At 37.1% G+C, this 20534-nt stretch overlaps 3 protein-coding genes across 3 annotated transcripts; 2 read left to right on the plus strand and 1 right to left on the minus strand.

Annotated features, from left to right (window-relative positions):
- Positions 1-4589: 4589 nt before the first annotated feature.
- Positions 4590-5606, plus strand: LOC149027601 (uncharacterized). Its single transcript, XM_089167126.1, has one exon. The coding sequence runs from the start codon at positions 4590-4592 to the stop codon at positions 5604-5606; it is 1017 nt and encodes a 338-aa protein (XP_089023252.1).
- Positions 5607-8986: 3380 nt separating this feature from the next.
- LOC149027602 (alpha carbonic anhydrase 1, chloroplastic-like) lies at positions 8987-10454 on the minus strand. Its single transcript, XM_089167959.1, has 6 exons — positions 10335-10454; positions 10015-10229; positions 9779-9882; positions 9588-9690; positions 9266-9445; positions 8987-9121 (listed from the first exon to the last, which is right to left on the minus strand). Exons 1-6 carry the CDS (start codon positions 10399-10401, stop codon positions 8987-8989), a joined length of 804 nt encoding a protein of 267 aa, XP_089024085.1. The 5' UTR covers positions 10402-10454.
- A 4621-nt stretch (positions 10455-15075) lies between these two features.
- On the plus strand, positions 15076-15591 carry LOC149027603 (uncharacterized). The gene has a single exon (XM_089168990.1). It carries the CDS (start codon positions 15076-15078, stop codon positions 15589-15591), a length of 516 nt encoding a protein of 171 aa, XP_089025116.1.
- Positions 15592-20534: the final 4943 nt, after the last annotated feature.

Genomic DNA, 20534 nt, shown 5'->3' on the forward strand with positions numbered 1-20534 from the left:
TTCTTTTTTCTTTTCTCTTTTCTCTTTTCTTGTCTGCAAATTTTAGTGTGACCACATCTTTACAACTCTGCTTTCCGCCTTGGCTTTGTTAATTCATGCCAAATTTGTTAGAAAATAGCCGACATTTTCGACTACAAAACCGGGTGTATTAATGGGTAAACCGGTTCGCGTATCGTCGGATCGGGTTATAATTCATGCAAATTTATTAGTGGCTAAGTCTTTGGCTACCATGGTAACGGGTCAACCCAGATTTGATGGTTTCAACATGTTAGTCCAGAATCATTGTATTACAATTTTGAGCCGGCTAATGTCCTTAATCTCTATTAGACCCTTCTGTCCTAATTTATTGCAAACAGAGACAGAGACACAGAGAGACTCATTTTATATAGGGTTTTTTTTTGGTGGAAAAAAAGATATAATTTTCTTCTCTAGCATATGAAAATGATGATCAGTTTAAGAACTAAGATTTTCTCAAGGTGTTAGAGTCATAATGGAAGCATCTCTTGCACTGTTGTGAAGGGTGCCAATGTTTGAAAGCTACTGTTGGTCTAACTACAAGAGAGTTGATGTTGGAATGGTATAATAATTTATGATATGATATAATATAAATTAATATGTATTCATATTGGATACACATGGATATATTTTTCTTTTTCTTTCCTAAATGCATGATACATATTGAAGTCCACCCAAATGTATCGACCAATATGAGAGAGTAGTTGTTCAAGGTGCTATGACGCGTCTCTTGAAATCACTTGATCAATACGGTACTTGGCACCGATGCTTTAAACCTTGGATGTTGGTCTGACTCTTCTTCCAACATCATTTGTGATTTATTTATTTTCTGGACAAAAAATTTTGTATTTATTGTGAAACATCATAAAGAATAGAAAGCTACATCATATTCCCTACCAAAATTTAAGAAGCACCAGAGACTTTCAAGTGGAATTAAAAATCAGAACTGTTGCACTACAATGAATTAGGACTATTTCTGTGCATTCATGAATAAAGAGACCAATTATTGAGAGATGTCTTGAAAATGTTTCCACTAATAAAATAGAGTAAACCACACAAAGACAAGATCAGGGCATCCAACAAATATCACTCTTGTCGTTTTTTTACTCCTCTCAACTTTGGAAGAAACAATAAATATGGAAATAGATATAAATCCTATTTTTTAAAAAAGACCAAAATTGTAAATAAAACTCGTTTGCAATGGTTAAGAATGAAAATCTAGACATTAAAACATTTGACACAATGGAAATTAGTCTGGTTTTGTCATGAACGAATTCAAGGAGCTAACACACAACCAAAGAAAATAAGAAAAATTGAATACACAGATGCACAAGATTTTTACGTGAAAAATCCTTAAGCTCGTGCAGCTTTTATATTCATGCAGAATCAGGCCACATACGTAACAAGTTTGGGAACCCTAACAAAATTAGGTCTTGATCTATTGCTTTCATTTACTCTTCTACCTGTCATCCATATCGATGAATCGATACGATTTCTACCGAAAAGCTTAGATGGGACCGGCGATACCAAAGATTAACAAAACCCTAAAGCCCCCCGTCAAGAATAGATAATCTGAAATATGAAACGACCATCGATGGATTCAGAATCTTGCATTTCTATCGATTCAAGAATATTGCTTAAATCTTCTTCAAACAAGTAGAGGATTTTGTGTTTGGATTTCGTTGCTTCATGGATCTTTCTTGTCTCTTTAAAATGTTCTTGAACACTTTTGGGCTACGATGATTCCGATCGATATGCATGAAACATTCACATTGCAGCCACTATTAATGCATGCAGTATGAAACTGCAATTAGTGGCTGCAAGGCAATTGTTTCTGCACCGATCTGCTTCTTCATACATACGTTGCTCCAGTTTCACGTAAAGTCAAACTCTTTATTACAACCTTCTTCTTCTTCTTTACACAATTGAAGAATCTTGATTAAAAGCTGTTAGTTAATTTAAGGAGAAGAATCTTTGATGCATGTATTTGAATTCTAAATTTTCGAAATCCTATATTTACGTTTACCCATGGTCAAAGTCCACTTCTGAAGTCTGAACCCAGGAAGTCCCACTTCTTAAGTTGAAAAGCTTAAAAAACTTGAAAATCATTATTTTGTTTGGCCATAAATAAATACCACTAATTCTACATAATTTTAATAAAAATACCCTTCAAGATGGCAACCTAAGTGGCAAAGGGGTTAGTTTTAGCATTTAAAACCACTCCAAGTTGTTGTTGGAGAATTATTTTCCATAGACATTTTGGATCTCTAGGTCTCTTAGTAGTGTCACTTGTCTCAAAAAATAATAATAAGAATAAGAATACGTGTCTACTCATGCCTGCTCGTGATATACGGGCAAACCCATGTGTAAGACTGGAGAAATAGAAAAATAGACAATTGAGTAGAGAGGATCTGCACTAACAACAACTAGTCAACCTAATTCCCTTGATCTCTTTCTACGTCAAATCTATGAATTTTCTAATTTAGAATGCAGAATTATAAAATTTAATCCTATACATCACAAATTTTATGTACCTATAGTGTATCCTATGGCTATGAATACATCATATCACAAAAATATACTGATCTAATGATGGGCAGCTAACTTCAAATTCAAACATTATATAGATGCCCCTTCTTTGTTTCCACACTAGAAGCCAAGGACCCTTTCTTTGGTTCACAGGTGGCATGTCTCCATCCATCCATCTATCCTACCTAATCTATATTAATTAACCTAGCTACTAGTTAATGATATTATAAATCATATCAGTTATAACCAAACCTATCTTCCTTACCAAAACGTTGAAAAATTGACAACCTTTATCTAATGGGACATTTCTACCAAAAAGAATATCTAATGGAAACCATGCATTATCCCTGGCTGCAGAGTAATTTAAACACTACTTAGGCCATATATGTATATATTTTGTGTGGTGGGTACGAATTTGTTTTATACTCTTAAGAGATCTTGATTCGTTAGTATAGTGGAATCTCAATGTAATTTAAAGGGAAATGATTCGAAACAAATCTAATATTTCCTTCAATCATATGCAATGATAAGTGGACATTTATTCTTTTTTTGGTGAAATGATTTTGACAATCCAACCAGTGAATAACAAAAAATTAGTATCATTTAATATGTAATTCATTAATTTTGGTAGTCATTTTAACAATTTAGCCCACTTTTATGGAATTATTTTTCCTTTAAGCTTCTTTTATTTTCTCCACCCTCATGGATTTCTATTGTTTCAAGATTTTCTAGGCTTTTTTTTTTTTTTTTCCCTTCTCATATAGCTAGAAAGAATTTCTAGTTATGATATTGTGTTTGGTGGATCGATTCAAAGAATTTATAGTTATGCTTTTGTGTTTGGCGGATCGATTTCAAGTAGATAAAGTTTGATTTCTCTTAAAACTATAAAGAAAATTCCAAAGAACTCCGATATAATTAATCCAATGACTAGACACTCCAATGCCGTACCAAATTGGCAGTGATTACTTGTTTTGTTGTTAGACTATTAGTTGGACAGAGGGTACGAGGAATATGACTCTTAGTTGTGTTATTCTATATCTTATAATATAAAATAATAAAGAAAGAAAAAGAAAAAAAATTCATGAGAAAAGAAGAAAAAAAAAGTTAAAATTCTATTTTTATAAAGTACAACTTGTAAAGCCATTAAGACATTAAGGATAATATAAGAATTATAAATTTATTTAACTGTAATTTAAAAGAAATTGCAGATGAATTATTATACAAATTCAATAGATATTTAAGATAGGTTATTGCCAATTTGACTTAGTTGAATCATGTCTCAGTTTGTTAGCAGTTAGCCTCCTAAGTGGTTAACAGGATTAATTCAAGATTCACATTGATTGGTTATCAATTTCCCCTAATATTCAACGATGCAGTAGAATCTAAATCCACGTAAATCTTAAGTACTTGCTGAGAAGTGAGAACCTCTGTGAAAGTCCACCATGGAAATAGATGATTTCTTTTTCTTTTCATGCCCCCCACAAGTATTATATTACAAAATTAGAAGGGCCTCAAACATTCTAGACCAGCTTGAATTGAACTTGCTTACTCGCGCAGTCACGTTGATTGAATAAGTTCCAACTTTCAAAGAATCCCTTCATCATTATACACTAATAAATAAATTAACTCTACTTCTAGATAATCTCTTTACGACTAAATATGTCTTTTTGATAATTTCCAGGGGGTAAATCTGGTAATCAGAAATTCCCTTTATGACTATTTTTGTTTGTTATATTATATATCTACGCCAACTGCTCTTTCGGGTCTTTCTCCTTCCTTCTCCTTTGCTTGCTTTCAACTCTGCTGACCTTGTGTATTTGTTCAAATTGAGAATATTAATTAATAATATATTAAAGTGGAAACTAATATTCTAATCTAACGGGTCAGTAGCACGACTCGTGGCACCACCGATGAAGGATGAAAGCATGTCAAAGTTGGAAACTTCGACGCTTGTGTGTTGTATTTTTATATAAGAGCTTCTCCAGCTCTCAGAGTCGCAATTCTCAATACACATTTTTCTTCTCCATTCTTTCTGTGCACGTCAGATGCCGCAAGTTGATCTAGAAACGTTAGTGTGCGGCGGTGACCGGAGAATCACCTGCGAAAGCTTAGTAGAAGATCACCACCCGCCGCCGGACACGGCGGAGGAGGACAAGGAGGTAGAGGTGCCACCTGATTTCCCGGCGGAATCCTTTCAAATACTCAAGGAAGAAGAGCTCGAGTGGTTCAATAGAAACGCTGTTTACGAGCGGAAGGAGTCTCAGAAGGGAAACTCCAACCCCAACCAAAACCACAACCACAATCACAACCACAACCACAACCACAACCACAACCACATCTCCAATTCCACTCACTCATCACAGAGATTTTCTTTCAGTTTCACGACCAACCCATCCATCATCGGTCTTCCCAAGCCACCGAAATCGCGTTTCATTAAGAGTAAGTCACGGCGGAGCGGTCCACTGCCGCGAGCTCCGTTCTTCCCGAAGAGACCATCACGTAATGGAAAGTCCCTCACGGTGGCGGAGCCTTCGTCGCCTAAAGTTTCGTGTATAGGGAGAATAAGATCCAAAAGGGACAGAAAGCGCCGCTCTGCAAGCGGCCGACGGCAAACGGAAGCTACGAAAGCCGCGAAAGCCAAGGCTTCCAAGTCGTCCGAGTCTGGCAACAAAACCGGGTTCTGGGCGAACCTTAAGGCGATTCTCCGGCCCAAATGCAGGGACGCTTCCGGCGTCGCTACGGAGGGCCCACCAAAAGAATCGCCCACGCTGGCATCGGTACCCCGTTGGAGTTTCGCAGAAAGGGGACGCAAGATTCCGACTCCGTCGAGTATGCCGTTGGGTGTGGTTGAACCAACCGGGTTGGATGGAATGAAGCGGTTCGTCTCGGGTCGAAGATCAGATTCGTGGGCAAGTGATCTCAATTTCGAAGACTCGGATCCGGTTGTGGCTGTGGAATCTGTTGACGCACACAGTAGTATGTGGCGCCGTCGGGATTTGGGCGCACCCCAGAAAGTCGATTGCGTTCGTGACTGGGAGACTGCGGGTCCCGCTTCTGTCTGATTGTGGAACGGAAAACACTCGACTCGATGACGTCACGTTCGGTGCTAGCCACGTGGCGGTTGTTGAATCACTGCGTCACCCGGTTTATACGTGATTCGCGGAAAACAAACGTCTCCTCCTCTTCCTCATTTCTTTTCTATCATTAGAAATTTCGTCACTCCCTCTGGAGGGCTTTTCTGTAAATATAACCGGAAAACATGACATATGGTTTGTGAGTACTTTTTGGAATGAAAACTTTGTGAGTGATTTCTTTTGGGATGAATAGTTTGAGTGATTTCTTTTTTCTTTCGTAGAGATTTAAAATTCAACAACAAAGCTTGAGAAGAAACAATACAAAGATCTTTTAACCACAAAGTGAAAACAAACACAAAAATTCTGCTCCTGACCAACATGACCTTTCGAGCTAGGTTATCGGCTATTGAATTTGCCAACATAGAAACATGTTCAAAACATATGACTCAAATCTGTCTCAAGATCTATGTCTTAAGATTGGATAAGGTGGTATTATAATTATCCCCATCGCGCACGGAACCGCTAGGCCCCCCCCCGGTGCCAATCTTTGATTAAGATATCACAAATAGTGGTCTCTCTAGAAATCTCGGATAATATCCTATTCTGGGGTTTTCAAACGGATTCAAATCGGAAGGGATACCAATCCCATCCATTATATTCGGGATAGGATTCGGATGATAATCGGATGGTTATTTTCTTCTAAATGGGCATGAATACAGATTGAATACAAGTTTTTGACTACTTGTTTACATTTTTATCTTTTTATTTGTGAGGTTTATGTTTGAAATTTAAGAATTTAGCAACTTTGATAGCTATTTTAGTAGAAAATTTTAACAAATAGTCACATATCATAGGTAGAATTTTTATAAAAATAAGAATAACAGATCTAAATAAGTAACTTAATCGGATAATTTTATCGAACGGATAATAATCGGTAAGAAAGGGGTATATACCATATCCACATCCTATTAGTAATCGGACGGATTCGGATATCCCTAAACGGATGCGGATGCAAATTCGGAAGCGGATTTCGGTTATCCATTTACACCTTTACAAATAATACCTAGATCTTCTTTAGGTTCACATTTCTTCCAAGATGCATCACAATTAATCTTGAGCCAATCTTGATGAGGGGGAGTTCATACAATTGCTTGAGATTGAGAAGACCTTACTGTATTTGTTTGAGTGACCAGTTGCATAAGAGATGATGCCCTGTTTTTAAATTATTTTGGTATTTAGGAATTTTTTATATATATAAGAGATGGGTCAACAAGTCGAATCCAAGACTTTTTTTACTAGGAGCCGTAGTCTTTATCTGCCCTTTTTTCTTTTTGTTAAAGGTCAATTATATTATTAATTTTTCATTGAGATTAGGGATATTCTATAGCAGAAAAAATATACTTAAGTGCTCTATTATTTGGGTAATCTGTCATTTGACATAATGTAACACACTATACGCAATAAATCTAAAAATCCCTTTCCTCTTCTCCTCACGCCATTGAATCTGATAAATCTATCTTATATTTTTAAACATAATTAGAAATTTATTCGTTGGATATTTTTAAAATAAAAATTAGACTAATAAAGATATCCAATGACCATAGCTGTTGTAGTGTGGAATGCATATAATCTATAAACAAATTACTTGTCTTGTGTTTTAAATTCTTTTTTTCGGGGGAGTGTGTGTGGAGGGATGAGGGTTATGAGTGTGGATCATCTCTCTTGACGGAAGCACTCTATGGTTCTTCGACGATATTACAACCATAAATTATGTAGAGCCACAAGTAAAAATAATAAAATATTTTTAAAAAATAAATTTAATCATCCTAATATTGTGGGCTCCATATAATTCGTTGTCAACAGTCATCGGAGGAGACGATCCAACCTCCATTTCAACCGGACCACTTGTTTTTTTGGCCAAAACAACAACACCACTACACACCCACAAAAAACACGCATATAACAAGACCCTGAATGTAATTATCACAGGTTTGGTTAGGTTAGTAAATTAAGTATTGAGAAAAAATATTGAAAATTAGCAAACAAGAGACCTGATGTACGTCTCAGAGCACACTTATTTAAATAAATAATTTAAGTTATTTCAACATTCACATATTATTTTGTGATACATGTTCTCTTACAATGTCGAATAAAATAAAAAAAAGTCATATGATAGACGACAAATGAATATAGTCCACAAGAATACTAAAATGCGGCCAAAAACACGTACAATATTCATCCTTGTCGCATGCTAACATGCTTCCCATGACTCAATTATTATAACACTAATCATGTCTTATGTCCAACATATCCTCTCCTCAACTTCTATACTTTCACCGATACCCGTCCTTAAAGGCTTGAAACTTTCACTCTCCAGATAGCAAAGTCTCATCGATTTAAATTGTTCATTGGAAGGGTTACTTTTAATGACCGGCATTCTTAGTGAAGAGATCAAAATTTTAACTCTTCTTGATATATGTAATAGTTTTCACCCACTAATGTAAAATAATTAATTATAGAAAAAAATTCCTTTCCCAAGCAAAGAGAAAATAAATTTCTGATTTTATATTATTCTCCAAGGGAAGGCTAAAATTTTGAAACTCTTAGGGCGGCTTTCCATTCATTTAATTTAAATGCATTAATTATCCATCGTAATTTACACAATAATTTATAATCTAACATTGGGCCATAACGAGTATGGTCACTTTCTCTGGAACAATTTTTTTGTTTTTTGTTTTTCTAGAACACTTTCATTCTATAATTTAATGGTCCCTATCATGAGAAAGTTAGAGATATTATAATATTTGAGAATCATTGACTAATTTAGGTGACAACATATTTTTCCATTGTATCTAAAAGCGTACCACGTACACGCATGTGTTCGTCTCTTTCTCCTCTTTTTGAGCATTGACGATTCCATTTTCTATTTAAATAAATCAAATGGAAGGCTCATTTGAGTGATTGGATGCTTTTTCTAGATGTTTTTACTATCTTTCTCCTTCTCTTCTTTGATTCTTGTTTTATAATTTTTCAGACATAAAATATATGAGAGATGAATTTTAAACTCATGACCTCTTGCCTATAATTTTAATGTTTGGATTCTCAATTTATGTTTTTCAAGCATTGGGCTTTACCCCCAAAAAAAAAAAAAAAAGCATTTCATGGGCTTGGTAAGACAAATTAAATTTAAATATGTAATTAAATATGTTAAAATAAAATACAAACCATTTTGATCATCACCATTATATATGACACAGTAGATCCACTTCAAGCATAGATTTCACCAAGAAACCATGGATGATATAACATTTTGATTTTAGTTTTTCTTTCTTTTTCAACTTCTTTAGGAGGGGAAGGGGAGGGGGAACTCAGTTTGTGCGCTTGGCATTGTAGAGCTCAATCGTACGTCCATTGAGAGGCTGCACAGGCCTTGCGTTGCTTTTGCATGATCCATCCAGTGGAGCTTTCAAAGCTTCAACTTGCTCTTTGCTAGCTTCTCTGACCTGCATCAGCATCAACATCAGCATCATGTAGGTCCATATGTATTAGCATATCATAAGAGCTTCTCCATTCCAGATCTCAACTATAAATTACAGTTTTGAAAACTATTCCAGATTGATCAAACAATTCTTAAAATTCATGATTACCTTATTGATAATGGTCCAGGTAACATTCTCTGTGCATGGAGGGCTAGTTAGAGAACCAATGTATCTGTAATACTTCACTGGTTTGTATCTCAAGTACTTGGCTCTGAGTTCAGCTACAGGGACGTGAACTTCTTCATCATGTCCACATACCTCGTTCAATTGGTCTATATGCTTGTTTAACTGCCAGCCAAACCCCAGAATTAAAATAACAAAACAAACCCTCAAAGAGTGTTGTTGTTGTTCATGATTATACAAATATAAATTGTAAGAATCGGCATTAGTAGCTAGAAGCTCATGAGATCTGTGGAAACCATGAGTTTACCTGAAAGAGGAATGGATCCACATTGCCGTACTTGTAGAGGGTGGACAGCACCGAGATATGGCCATCGTCAGAGACGTGGATTTGTTGGAGCTCCAAAGGATACCTGTTATTATTGAATGAGTAATTATCAGTAACGAAAAAAAACTGTTATAGTTTCTTGATTCAACCAAAAGAGATTCAAGCGGTTTTACCTGACACCATCGATTGTGTGTTCGGAAGGTGAATGCCAATCGATTTTCTTAAAGGTGTAGTTCTTGCCATCTTGAATCAAAACTCCAGCGTTTCCAAATTGCAGCTGCATGTCCACGCCCAAAGACCCCCCCCAAAAAAAATATATATTTATCAATTTCAGATTTTCTTATCAACTGGGTTGGCGAGCTTCACATTTAGGATTAGACATGGAAAGAATTGAAGTAACGAGACGAACCTCAACGCCGAAGCCATGGTTGATTAATGTGTAATTGCTTTCTTCATAAGCTTTCTTCAAACACGGCAACTCGTGATTGTCGACGACTTTATCCCTGACAATGTTCACCGGAGATTGAAGCTTTCCGGTGGAACATGCGCTGAAATCTGGACTCAAGCTTCCCCATTTATCCGGACCTATTGCTCCACTGTAACTAAACTCCAGAAACCCATGCTCTGTTCCAGAACAAACCCATCATCATCGATCATCGCTTTCATCACAATCTTTAAAAAAAACAAAATTAAGAGAAAATTTGAGAAGATTATCGTGGAAGTCCTTACGCTGGGATAATGGAGCAGCAATCAGTAATGCAATCCCGACCGCAAATACAGCTACTGTGACTGCCATTAATGGTGATCAGATCGATGGAGGAAAAACCTTGTTTCTCTTCTCTATTTCCCTCTCTCTATCTCCTCCTCCGTATCGACAAGAAGGAGAAAATGGGTTCTCAGTAAATATACAAAATTTTTAAATATTAATAAGTTGTGGTCACGGTTCCAGAAACCTGTTCCTGCTAAAATTAGAGACCAACTGACTCCCTAAAGCTATTGGTGTTCAATCTCTTCAAATGTCTCCAGCAACGTTCACCATATTTCTTCCTAAATATAAGCTTGTGCAGCAATTCCTAACAAAAGCTTCTTCCTTTGAAGTTTTCTGTTAACAAGGCAGAGCCCAAGCCCAGGCCTAATTAGGGCTAAGAAATTCCAATCTTAACCCAGCTCATGGGCTGAAGAATCTAGCCTGATTGCATGGATTTGGTTGGGCTTGGGCTCACCAGGCCAAACTTGCTTGGGTATCTTAAGATCCAAAAATGTCATTCTAGATGGAATGGAGCTTCAATGAAATCTTCCAAATGTACCTCCCAAAACTAAAGACTTTTCTATGGAAAGCTTTGGCCCAAGGTCATGCTATTGGAGAAAATCTCATGAGGAGACAAATCCCCATCGATCCTATATGCAGAAGATGCAGCTCCTTGTGTGAATCAACTGAACAATATCCTTCTCTCTTGCCCTTATGCGAAGATTATATGGTTCAGCGGTTACATTTCTTTTATTGTCCATAAGGAAATCCAACCAAAGTTACTACATCTTTTGGAGTTTTGGAACCAATTGAAGTTTACTTCGAAGCATGAAGAAGCCTCGACTTTTAGCCTTTTGGTCTTTTTATGTTGGAACATTTGGATTTCGAGAAACGAGTTGGTTTTCAAAGGTCTTCACAGGAGCTCTATAGAAGCCATCCATAAAAATCACCATGCCCATGCGGAGTTTTGGTTTGTTATGTGCAAAGATGAGGTTCGGTCCCATGTAACTATTTGTTGGAAAAGATGGTCGCCGCCCCCTGCTGGTTGGTTGAAGATGAACATCAACTTTTCGTGGTCGGAAGAAATTGATTGTGAAGGAGTGCGTGTTATTTTGTGGAATGACAGGGATCTCCCATTGTGGGCCTATTCTAATAAGCTGAGTTGCTCTTCGATTCTAATAGGTGAAAGTTGGGCCCTCAGGATGGGTTTTCTTGAGATCATTAAAGCTAGGCATTGTCAAGTTATCATTAAGTCCAATTGCAAGGAATTGACAAACTGCCTCCTTAACCCTTCATTTTGTGTTCCGGCTCATATATCCCAGCATTGTAGAGGATATTAAAGTTTTTCTCAGCAAGCCTGATTCTTTCGTCTTAGAACCCATTTCTAGGGCAGCGAACTATGTTGCCGTTGCCGATGCTCTAACTAGGAAGGCATCCTCTATGACAAGTATGATGATTTGACCTAATTCCACTACGTAACTTCTTGATCTTTTAATCAAGACATCATTAGTCATTCTTACCCTCTTCAATAGAATTGTCTTACAAAAAGAAGGAAGAGAACGAAATCTTCCAAATCACAGACCACACTATTCCAGGGGCGGTGCCGCCCAACCATAGAGTGGTAGAGTGTCCCCAGGTTCTTCTTCCTCCAATGCATCCAACATAGCCAATAAATCAACAAGTCAAAAAGTGCACCTCCACGTTGAACATCAAAGGCTCATTTTTTTTCCAAGTTGTTGCAGACAAATGGAAGGTCTGAGATGAATGAGAAAGGAATTTTGGATTCTTCAACAAAAGAAAAAGAAAGAGAAAAAAGAAGTACCACTTTTCACTAACCATCCAACAAGGAGCCTTTCATTGGCTTTTCATTCACTTCCACCAACAACAATAGCACACCCTTCACAATCATGATTATTCATCAGAGACAGTGACATAATCTTAAACAGTGTTTTGGCAAGAATTGTCTATAATTGAATACGATTAGATAAGATCCTGTTCTTGGAAAATAACATTATCTCAAAGATACTCATAGAACAAGATAAGATCTCATTTTAGCCAATTAATATACATACCTTCCACTTTAGCTCTATTGCGTCACAACCCAATTGGTAGATCGATCTGCCAAACAATGGTTTCGTACAGAAGCTCTTTTCCAACTCAAAAACTATGATCACTAAGTTAGATGTTATTCTAAATCATAGATTTCTCTTTGGCTTCATTCGATCAAAGATATTTTTAGCACAAATCCAGAATCCAATTCTCCTGGCAAAACCTGTAAACAAGCTAATATTAGAGGAACAACAGCTAGTGCAAGAAAAGAAATAATATAATCGAGCTTGTTTTGGGACTCCTAATGAATAATATCATTGTTTTAGACGTTTCTGCTACTTCTGAGTCATCCACTACTGAAAACCATAAAACATTCCTTCGTCAGTCATGCGTGATCACTGCATCACTCCCCCACTAATCTCTCTCTCTCTCTCTTTTTCTCTCAACCAGTGAAAACGTGTTGGTGGTTCTCAGGTAATATATATTCGCTAGTGGGTCTCAGTGGGTTGCAGTGATGAACTGATCTATGACCTCATCTGAATGGTTCTCTATCCTGAAAACGACCAAGACTTCATTCCAAATTACACTAAACCCATTATTCTTTGAAGGGTCTTAATCAGTCGGCCATGGTCGGCTTCAGTCAGCTTTTAATCAAGTTTCGTTAATCTTAAGATCCCACATTGTTTTCATCGATTTGTACTTATGCTCTTACTTCAATTTTTTTCTTTCAAAACCTCCCTTTTAAGTTACCTCTAAAATTAATACCACACCCCCTTTAACTAATTTATCAGCTAGATTCCCTATTAAGACATCTTTTGCAATTAAGAAATCACAGTTAAATGCAAATTAAACTTCTTTAAACGACGAAAATACCTTCAAAGCTGCCACTTCATGTTCTCAAATACAGCAAGAAGAGAGAATATGAGTTGAAGAATTAAGGTTAGCTTAAAAAGCTGTATTTCTTCCTTTTCTTCTCCATTTGCAGTCTTCTTTCAATCATAAGTTCTCACACAGCTTAAGAGATATGGTTCCAATATTAACAGGTTTTAGTAATAAAGGGATTAAGATCTCTAATTGTTCTTTTAATTCTCTTCATTGGGCGATTGATGGGCTACACTACCTTGCATTGGGGCCACTAAATCCTCCACAGATTCAATTGTTGAATTTTAAGTCAAACCCATCAATGCAAGGCAAAATTTAGAAAAAACCCTCTTGCTTTTAAGTTGATTGTGTGGTAGGGTATTAAGCAGACATGTTAAATTTGTTTTTTAATTTGAAATGGGAAGCAACGGACATGGAAGAATCTCTAAGCTTTCTCACTGGAAGAATTTCAGGATAGAGATGTGTGGCTGGCTAATTAAATTAAAGCACATTCTTGGTTTGTGGAATTAATGTTTTTGCTGTAAGCGTGCTGCCAAGCTTTTGACTTAAAGAGAGCCTTTTAGGTTAAGCGTGCTTTCAAGCTTTTGACTAAAGAAGATTTCAGATTTAGAAAGGAAAAACAACTTGATTTCACGCAAATTAAAACTCAACTAGTATCTCATAAGCATGGTTCTCTAATTAAGTACTCAACAAGTATCTCATAAGCATGGTCCCATCCCCTGTAGATCTCTGCCCAGAACAAATAGATGAAACTTGTTTAATCATATCACTCAACCTTAAAGTTAGGTGATTCAATAACTTTTCTTCACAACAATTGGGTCGGTTACTACTCCACTCACTTCAAATCATCTGAAGCCACACAAGGTTTTGGAATTTCCAAGGTTCTCACATAATTATATACCAATGCAACAAGAAATCTCCAAACTTTAATCTTTTTCTTGTCTCCCAGACATGAAAATTCTTTTCTTACAGCATTTAATGGGAAAATTTTAGTTATAGGGCTCGTTTACATATTCAAATTCAAGTGTCTAACATGAATTTTCTTGACAAACACCTCTAGTAAAAAAAAAACTAATTGGGCCTGTTTGGTTACATGAATTTGAAGACTTCAAAATATCTAGAGATTTCAAGTCTGACGTGATTTTTGTGAATGTCCAAACGTTTAGTATTTTACCCATAAATCTAAATATTCACGTTTTTAGTGTAAAAATATAAATCTCTAAATTTCATGAATCCAGAGATTTTCACAATCAAACGGGTATAAATCTCGCATTTATGAATGCAAAGATTTCAATCTCTGGATTCATGTAACAAAATAGCTACGTTCGTTTGCCATCATAAAAATTTATATATCCAAAATACCCTCTTACTCGTTCCAGCATATACCCAAGATAAATGAGATCCATTGAGTAACGAGGGGTAGTTTGAATATTACACATTTTTATATATTTTTAGATAGAAAGAAGTCAAGAAAAGCTAGGTGATTAGTGAGATACACGTTTGAAGGTTTGGGTAAATATAAATTTAGTGGGAAGGGGAACTTCACAAAAAATTTCCTAGAAATCAATAAGAGATGATGAATAAGGTGGGTCAAACGTAAATGATTGCTGTCCTTGGTAATTTTAAGGAATTGCAAGGGCAAATGTTTTGCTTTCAACCTTTAAATTACTACAAACCCTTCTCCTCTTGCAACCCTCAAGTCACCAAAAAAACAACACCAACCTTTCCTCCACTTTCATTTATATTTCTTCTTCCTCAGCAACTTGGTTTTGTAAAGCTGGAATACCAACCATGGGTAACTGCATAGCTCCACAACAAGAGAAGATTATCAAGGTGATGAAAACTGATGGTAAGGTTCTTGAATACAAACACCCATTAAGAGTTCATCGAGTTTTATCTGAATTCACAGGCCATGCAATCTCCGACAAACTTCCGGTGCTCCGGCATCTTTGTCCCAACACTCAAATGCTCAGTGGCCGTCTTTACTATCTTCTCCCACCACCTTTACCATCATCTTCTGGAGGTGATCATAACAGTACTGGTTTAGTACCTGTTGCATCAAATTCTACTCGGGCAGAGCGTGGTTGTGATGGAAATGGTGTCGTGAGGGTGAAGCTAGTCATCAGCAAACAGAAGCTGGAGGAGATTCTAAGTAAGGGAGTTAACTCAGTTGCTGAGATTATTTCTCAGCTTCAAAATGGACAAGGCAGAGATGTTTGTATTAAGGGTGATGACAGTAGAAGTTCAAGAATTTGGAGACCTGCGCTGGAAAGCATACCAGAAGGAAATGATCATGTAAACTACTGAAACACTTCTGATTTCTTTCTGTTTAACATACGAAGAATCACCCAAAACAAAAACCAGATTCAAGAAAAGTAAGAGAGAAAAAAAGGGGAAGTTCAAGGCTTAGAGGTAGTGGCTTGTAGTACTGTTGCTCTTTATCTTTTTGCTTTTCAGCAAGAAGCAAGCCCACCAACCAAAAAAAAGATAGGTTGTCAGCTGTAGCATGTTAGTCTTTGGATTCCTTTTGGGTCAAGTAGTGCTTGTAATTATACATACCAATGAAGATTAGAAGTATTTACCATCTCTTCTCTCCACTTATGGTTGTGCTTTTGTTAGTGGTGGTGGTAGACCTGGTGGTGGCAACTCTGCCATTACACAAATTTTGAATTTTGAAAGAACTAATTCATGTCTGTTTGCCATCATGTAGGGAAAAAACACATGTAAAATGATGCAGAGAACAAATGGGAATTACAAACAAACTTGTGATTCCCTACAACTGTTAATGTGTGCTTCAGTAAAATTGTATACATCCATGTCAACCTAATGCGAGATTTGAGCCCAAAGCCTCTTAACATTGGAAACCCAAAACTGAAATCTCAACCCCTTGATAGTTCAGACCCCATCAAACAAGCAGTTGACTTGGGTTAGCATGTCATCACTTCCGTAGTTGAAGACTTGGAGTTGGTTTTGACTTTTGTTCATGTGTCCAGTACTTTCGACTCCAAAAATGGAGTTCCCACAAGCTCAAATTCTCTATTCCTCTTATTGTCCTGTATAATTTGCAAGCTGCATGATAACTTAGGCAGTCTTTGGCATGATTTTTTGAATGATGATTTATAAAAGGAAAGAGAGAAACCCCCCCCCCCTCAAATAACCTAATCTCTAGAAGTAAGGAGAGTAAGCTGCCTCACGTACAAACATTTGTGCACTAGAGATTAAGATTGGACTAGAAATTGGTAAAAATGAATTTTGGCTTTGATAGAACCTGAGAATCCCAGTAGCACACCATAAAATCAATGAACCATGAATGCATTATCGCAACAATTTGAACTCTTTGCCATGATCTGAAGTTGAGCAACTGAAATTCTTTGGTGAGTCTTTTCACCTTCATGGTACATGGTTACAACTCAAGGACTTCAGCTTTTTCGGCCGATGGTGCTTGAGAATTTATTTTTCCTCACCTTCAACAGCAACCCCATGAACAAGAAGCTTATCAGCATGGGTCTGAAAGCATTCTCATTAAAGATACATCCCTGAACTTCTTCAATCTACCATTGACAACTGCATTTTTACTATTCTTGGGAACGAAATGGCAACTCAAACTGAAACAGAAAAGGAAAATATAAAACAAAATCCTCCATCAATACTTTCCCTCAATCACCATAAATAATCCTTGCTGACAGCTTCTCGTAAGAAACCTCACTCCTCCCATGTGGACCTTGTGTGTGGGGAATAACATGGAAACAGGTTTAGACCATATTCTCAAGCAGTGTCTGATAATTGTAGCAGCCAATGGCAGAAACCATAAACCAATCAATTACATTTCCATCCAACAATCACGAGAAGAGACTACATTTCAAATGGTAAGGAGCATCAAATGGGGATGATGATGTGTTTGGTTGATTTAACAGATGAGGCATTACAGCTGGCTGGTAAGAATTAACTCACAGCTGGCTGGAAGAATTGATGCCCTTAGAGCTTTGGAGGAGGCCTAAAAAACCCCCAAATCTGTCCACCCATATTCTCTCAAACCCATCCTCATTTTGGTCCTGTTCTAGTCCTTATCTGAGGAAACTCAAAATACAAAAGTTTTAATTCTACGAGTACTCAAAATATGGATTTTGAATCAGGTCAACCCGACCTATATTGAAGAAGTTACACCATTTTTCCCAAACCACTGCAGAACAGAAAATTCTGCTTGTAGTTATGACCAGTTTCAATGTGTGCCAGTCACTCTCCTGATCCTATTCTTCCAGTAGCTCCGCTTAGGCTACATCAACCAAGCTAGTGCAACACCCCCGACAATAAGTAAAACAATTATGAGTGGAACCAACAGCAAGGAGGGGCACCCCCTATCACATGGGCCATTATGAAGGACGAGTTAAAACTTCCATTCAATGGCAAGGACCACTATTGGTAACAGACTAATGCAACAGTTCAACAACCTTGACTCATATACTGGAGTTGTGAAGGATAATGACTAACTGATGCCCCAATTCAAATTGGAACTGAGGCTTGAAATCTGGAAGGAGATGGGAATGATGAACATCTATAAACTTCAGGATTGCTCCCTAAAGGCCCTGTGAACAAAGGAGTTATTAAAGCCTCTTATGAGAAATCTCTTTGAAACCCAAGAAGATACAAAGACAAATTGAAACCAGTGCAGTCTCAGATAGGCCTACAAGGTCTGCTATAGTAAAGCTCTACTTTGTTACAGCATAAAATGCAGTATGTGACAATTAGCCAATTGAAGAAAGGTCATTCCCGGAAACAATCGTATACCTGGAATTCAAAGAACCATGAAGACAATGAATCCTCATTTTGTGGCTGGGACAATATCAAATTGAAATCCTACGGTATGGAGATATCTATGAGAAAGTCAAAAAGGAATTCATGTCGTAAATCTAATCTACGACTGTTCAAGTTCCTTCATAGATTTTGCCTGAAGGAACCAACCTATGGTTTAGATCTGAGTCATCCTTTTACATTTCGAAGTGTTTGTTAGAATGTTAGTTACTCAGTTAGCATTGTTTCAAATTGGAACTAACCTTTAATTGTTTAATAGAAACTTCAACGTGAAACTTGGACTAAGGAATTTCTTGAATTAAAATTTTAAAAAAGAAGAAATATTCTAGAAATTATTGCTCTGCAGAATTTAGTATATGATCTTCTCAACTGGAGATATATAAAGGAGAAGATAAGAGTTATAATTGAGTTTATTGTGGGGAAAGAGAAGAAACATGAGCTGACTGCAAACTTTTATATATATTTTATCTACTAAATCTCTGGCAGTAAAGCCATTTGAACTCGAAAGTCAAGCAAGGATGCATAATGTACAGGCTTAAAAGCTAATGCATTCATCAAACAAGTTCTACAGTCATTTATTATCTAACCCAGCGGCCCCATGCATAATCAGTTAAACAATTGAAGCCCCATTGGCCATTACTCTGTAATTTGAATTTAGTCCAAGTAACCATTCAACCAGCCCCCAACCTACTTCCTTCTAGGTAATTCGACCGGTTCTATATAGCCAATTCAAGCACTAAAAAGACTTAACACAAAAATTGTATGTCATCAGCACCACACAAATAAAAACTAGCCAACATGATTTAAAACAAATATCTTTGAAGACTCAAAATATTTATAGACCAAGTACCTTTAAGGTCATCATGTTTCGATGATGTCAGCATTGATACTTGATAGTTCAAATCTTGGTAATTGAAGTACATTCAGAGTTGAAATCTATTATATCCAATCCATCTTCCAACTCAGAACCAATAATAACCTAGGCATTGGTGGGATTTTTTGGGCTTTGGGTTGGGGGAGGGGTGGGGGAGTGAAGTGAAGGGCAGAAACAAGGCATAGAACTTTACTAAGATATAAGGCAGGCACTTCCAAGGAAGATGTGGAACTCGGTAAAGGGTTAGCAGCATTCATCTCTGTTTGGCCTATGTGATCTCTCTTATGTCGACAACTGGGTCACTTGAACTGAACCAAGGGAGATGGGAGAATGGGTTCTTAGCAGAAGCTGCTGGCATGATAGCAGGTAAGTGGCTTAAAATATGGATTGAAGTTGGTGTGGTAGTGTCGGCAATTGGAGTCTTTGAAGCCCAACTGAGCACTAGTTTCTTTCCAGCTTCTGAGCATGGCTGATGCAAGATACTTGCCAAGATGATTCCGGTTGAGATCAACATGGTTCGATACACCATGGCTTGGGATACTAGTATCAAGCCTAATTATACATGCAGTTTCTTTCCTGGGCTTCAACAACATCAAATCAGTGGCAAATTTCTTATATAGTCTGAGTATGTTGCTGGAGTTCTCTTCGCTTATCTGGCTTACATGGAAGGAACCCTTATTGAAGAGACCATTTAAGGTGCCAATGGGAACAATAGGCTCAGTCCTGTTGTGCTTGATTCCAACTGGGATTTTGATGTATGTGATGACAATTGTGAAAAAAGTGGTCTACTTTCTAGTGCTTCACTGACGCTTGCTGGGTTTGTCGGGTACTTTCTCATGCGCTTTTGCGAGTCTAAGAAGTGGCTTGAGTTTAACGAGGTTGCAGCAATAATCAAACTCATGAGCCCATCAGAAAGACTGGTGGAATGACAGAATTGCTTTGGCCTCTTTGTAGAAATATAAAACTTATCCGTTTTAATGGAAAGGATTCTATGAACGATGGTAGGGTACTCTTAAGGTCCTCCTGTATCTAGCTTTTAATTATTACTCTATGGTAGAGTGTATGCCTTAGACTCAGCCAGCCGTTTCCAAAATTAAATTCACTTTTAATCCTCTACAAGTCTCTAAATTATATGATGATAGATCAATGGTTGTCTACTGACTTAATATGGACTGATTTAAGACCTGGCCCTCCAGAGTATATTAAACCTGGGAGAAGAAAACCTGGAAAGCCATCTAGAGCTTCCATATGGTGCAGAAATATACCCACCTAATCCACCATGCCAATTCTGATACTTGGTTCTAACTTTAGAGCAAGACAATGTGAATTGTTGCAGAATTTCATAGACACCATGGATAGAAGATTCTGGCTCAAACATGATTTGTTTTTCCCTCTCATGCAAACAAAACAACCTATAAGGCTATAAGTTCCATCAAGGCACCAAAAAGAAGGGGAAAGGGAAGTACACACTGCAATGAAAAATGATACTTGATGGAAAGATATCCTCCATAACAAGTTAATCATTCATCAGAGATTCGACCAGTTGCAGTTGCAAACCCCTCATCTC

Source organism: Hakea prostrata, chromosome 1 (genome assembly GCF_041222555.1).
Source record: "Hakea prostrata isolate BN-2017 chromosome 1, UWA_Hpros_2, whole genome shotgun sequence".
In the NCBI taxonomy this organism is placed as follows: Eukaryota; Viridiplantae; Streptophyta; class Magnoliopsida; order Proteales; family Proteaceae; genus Hakea; species Hakea prostrata.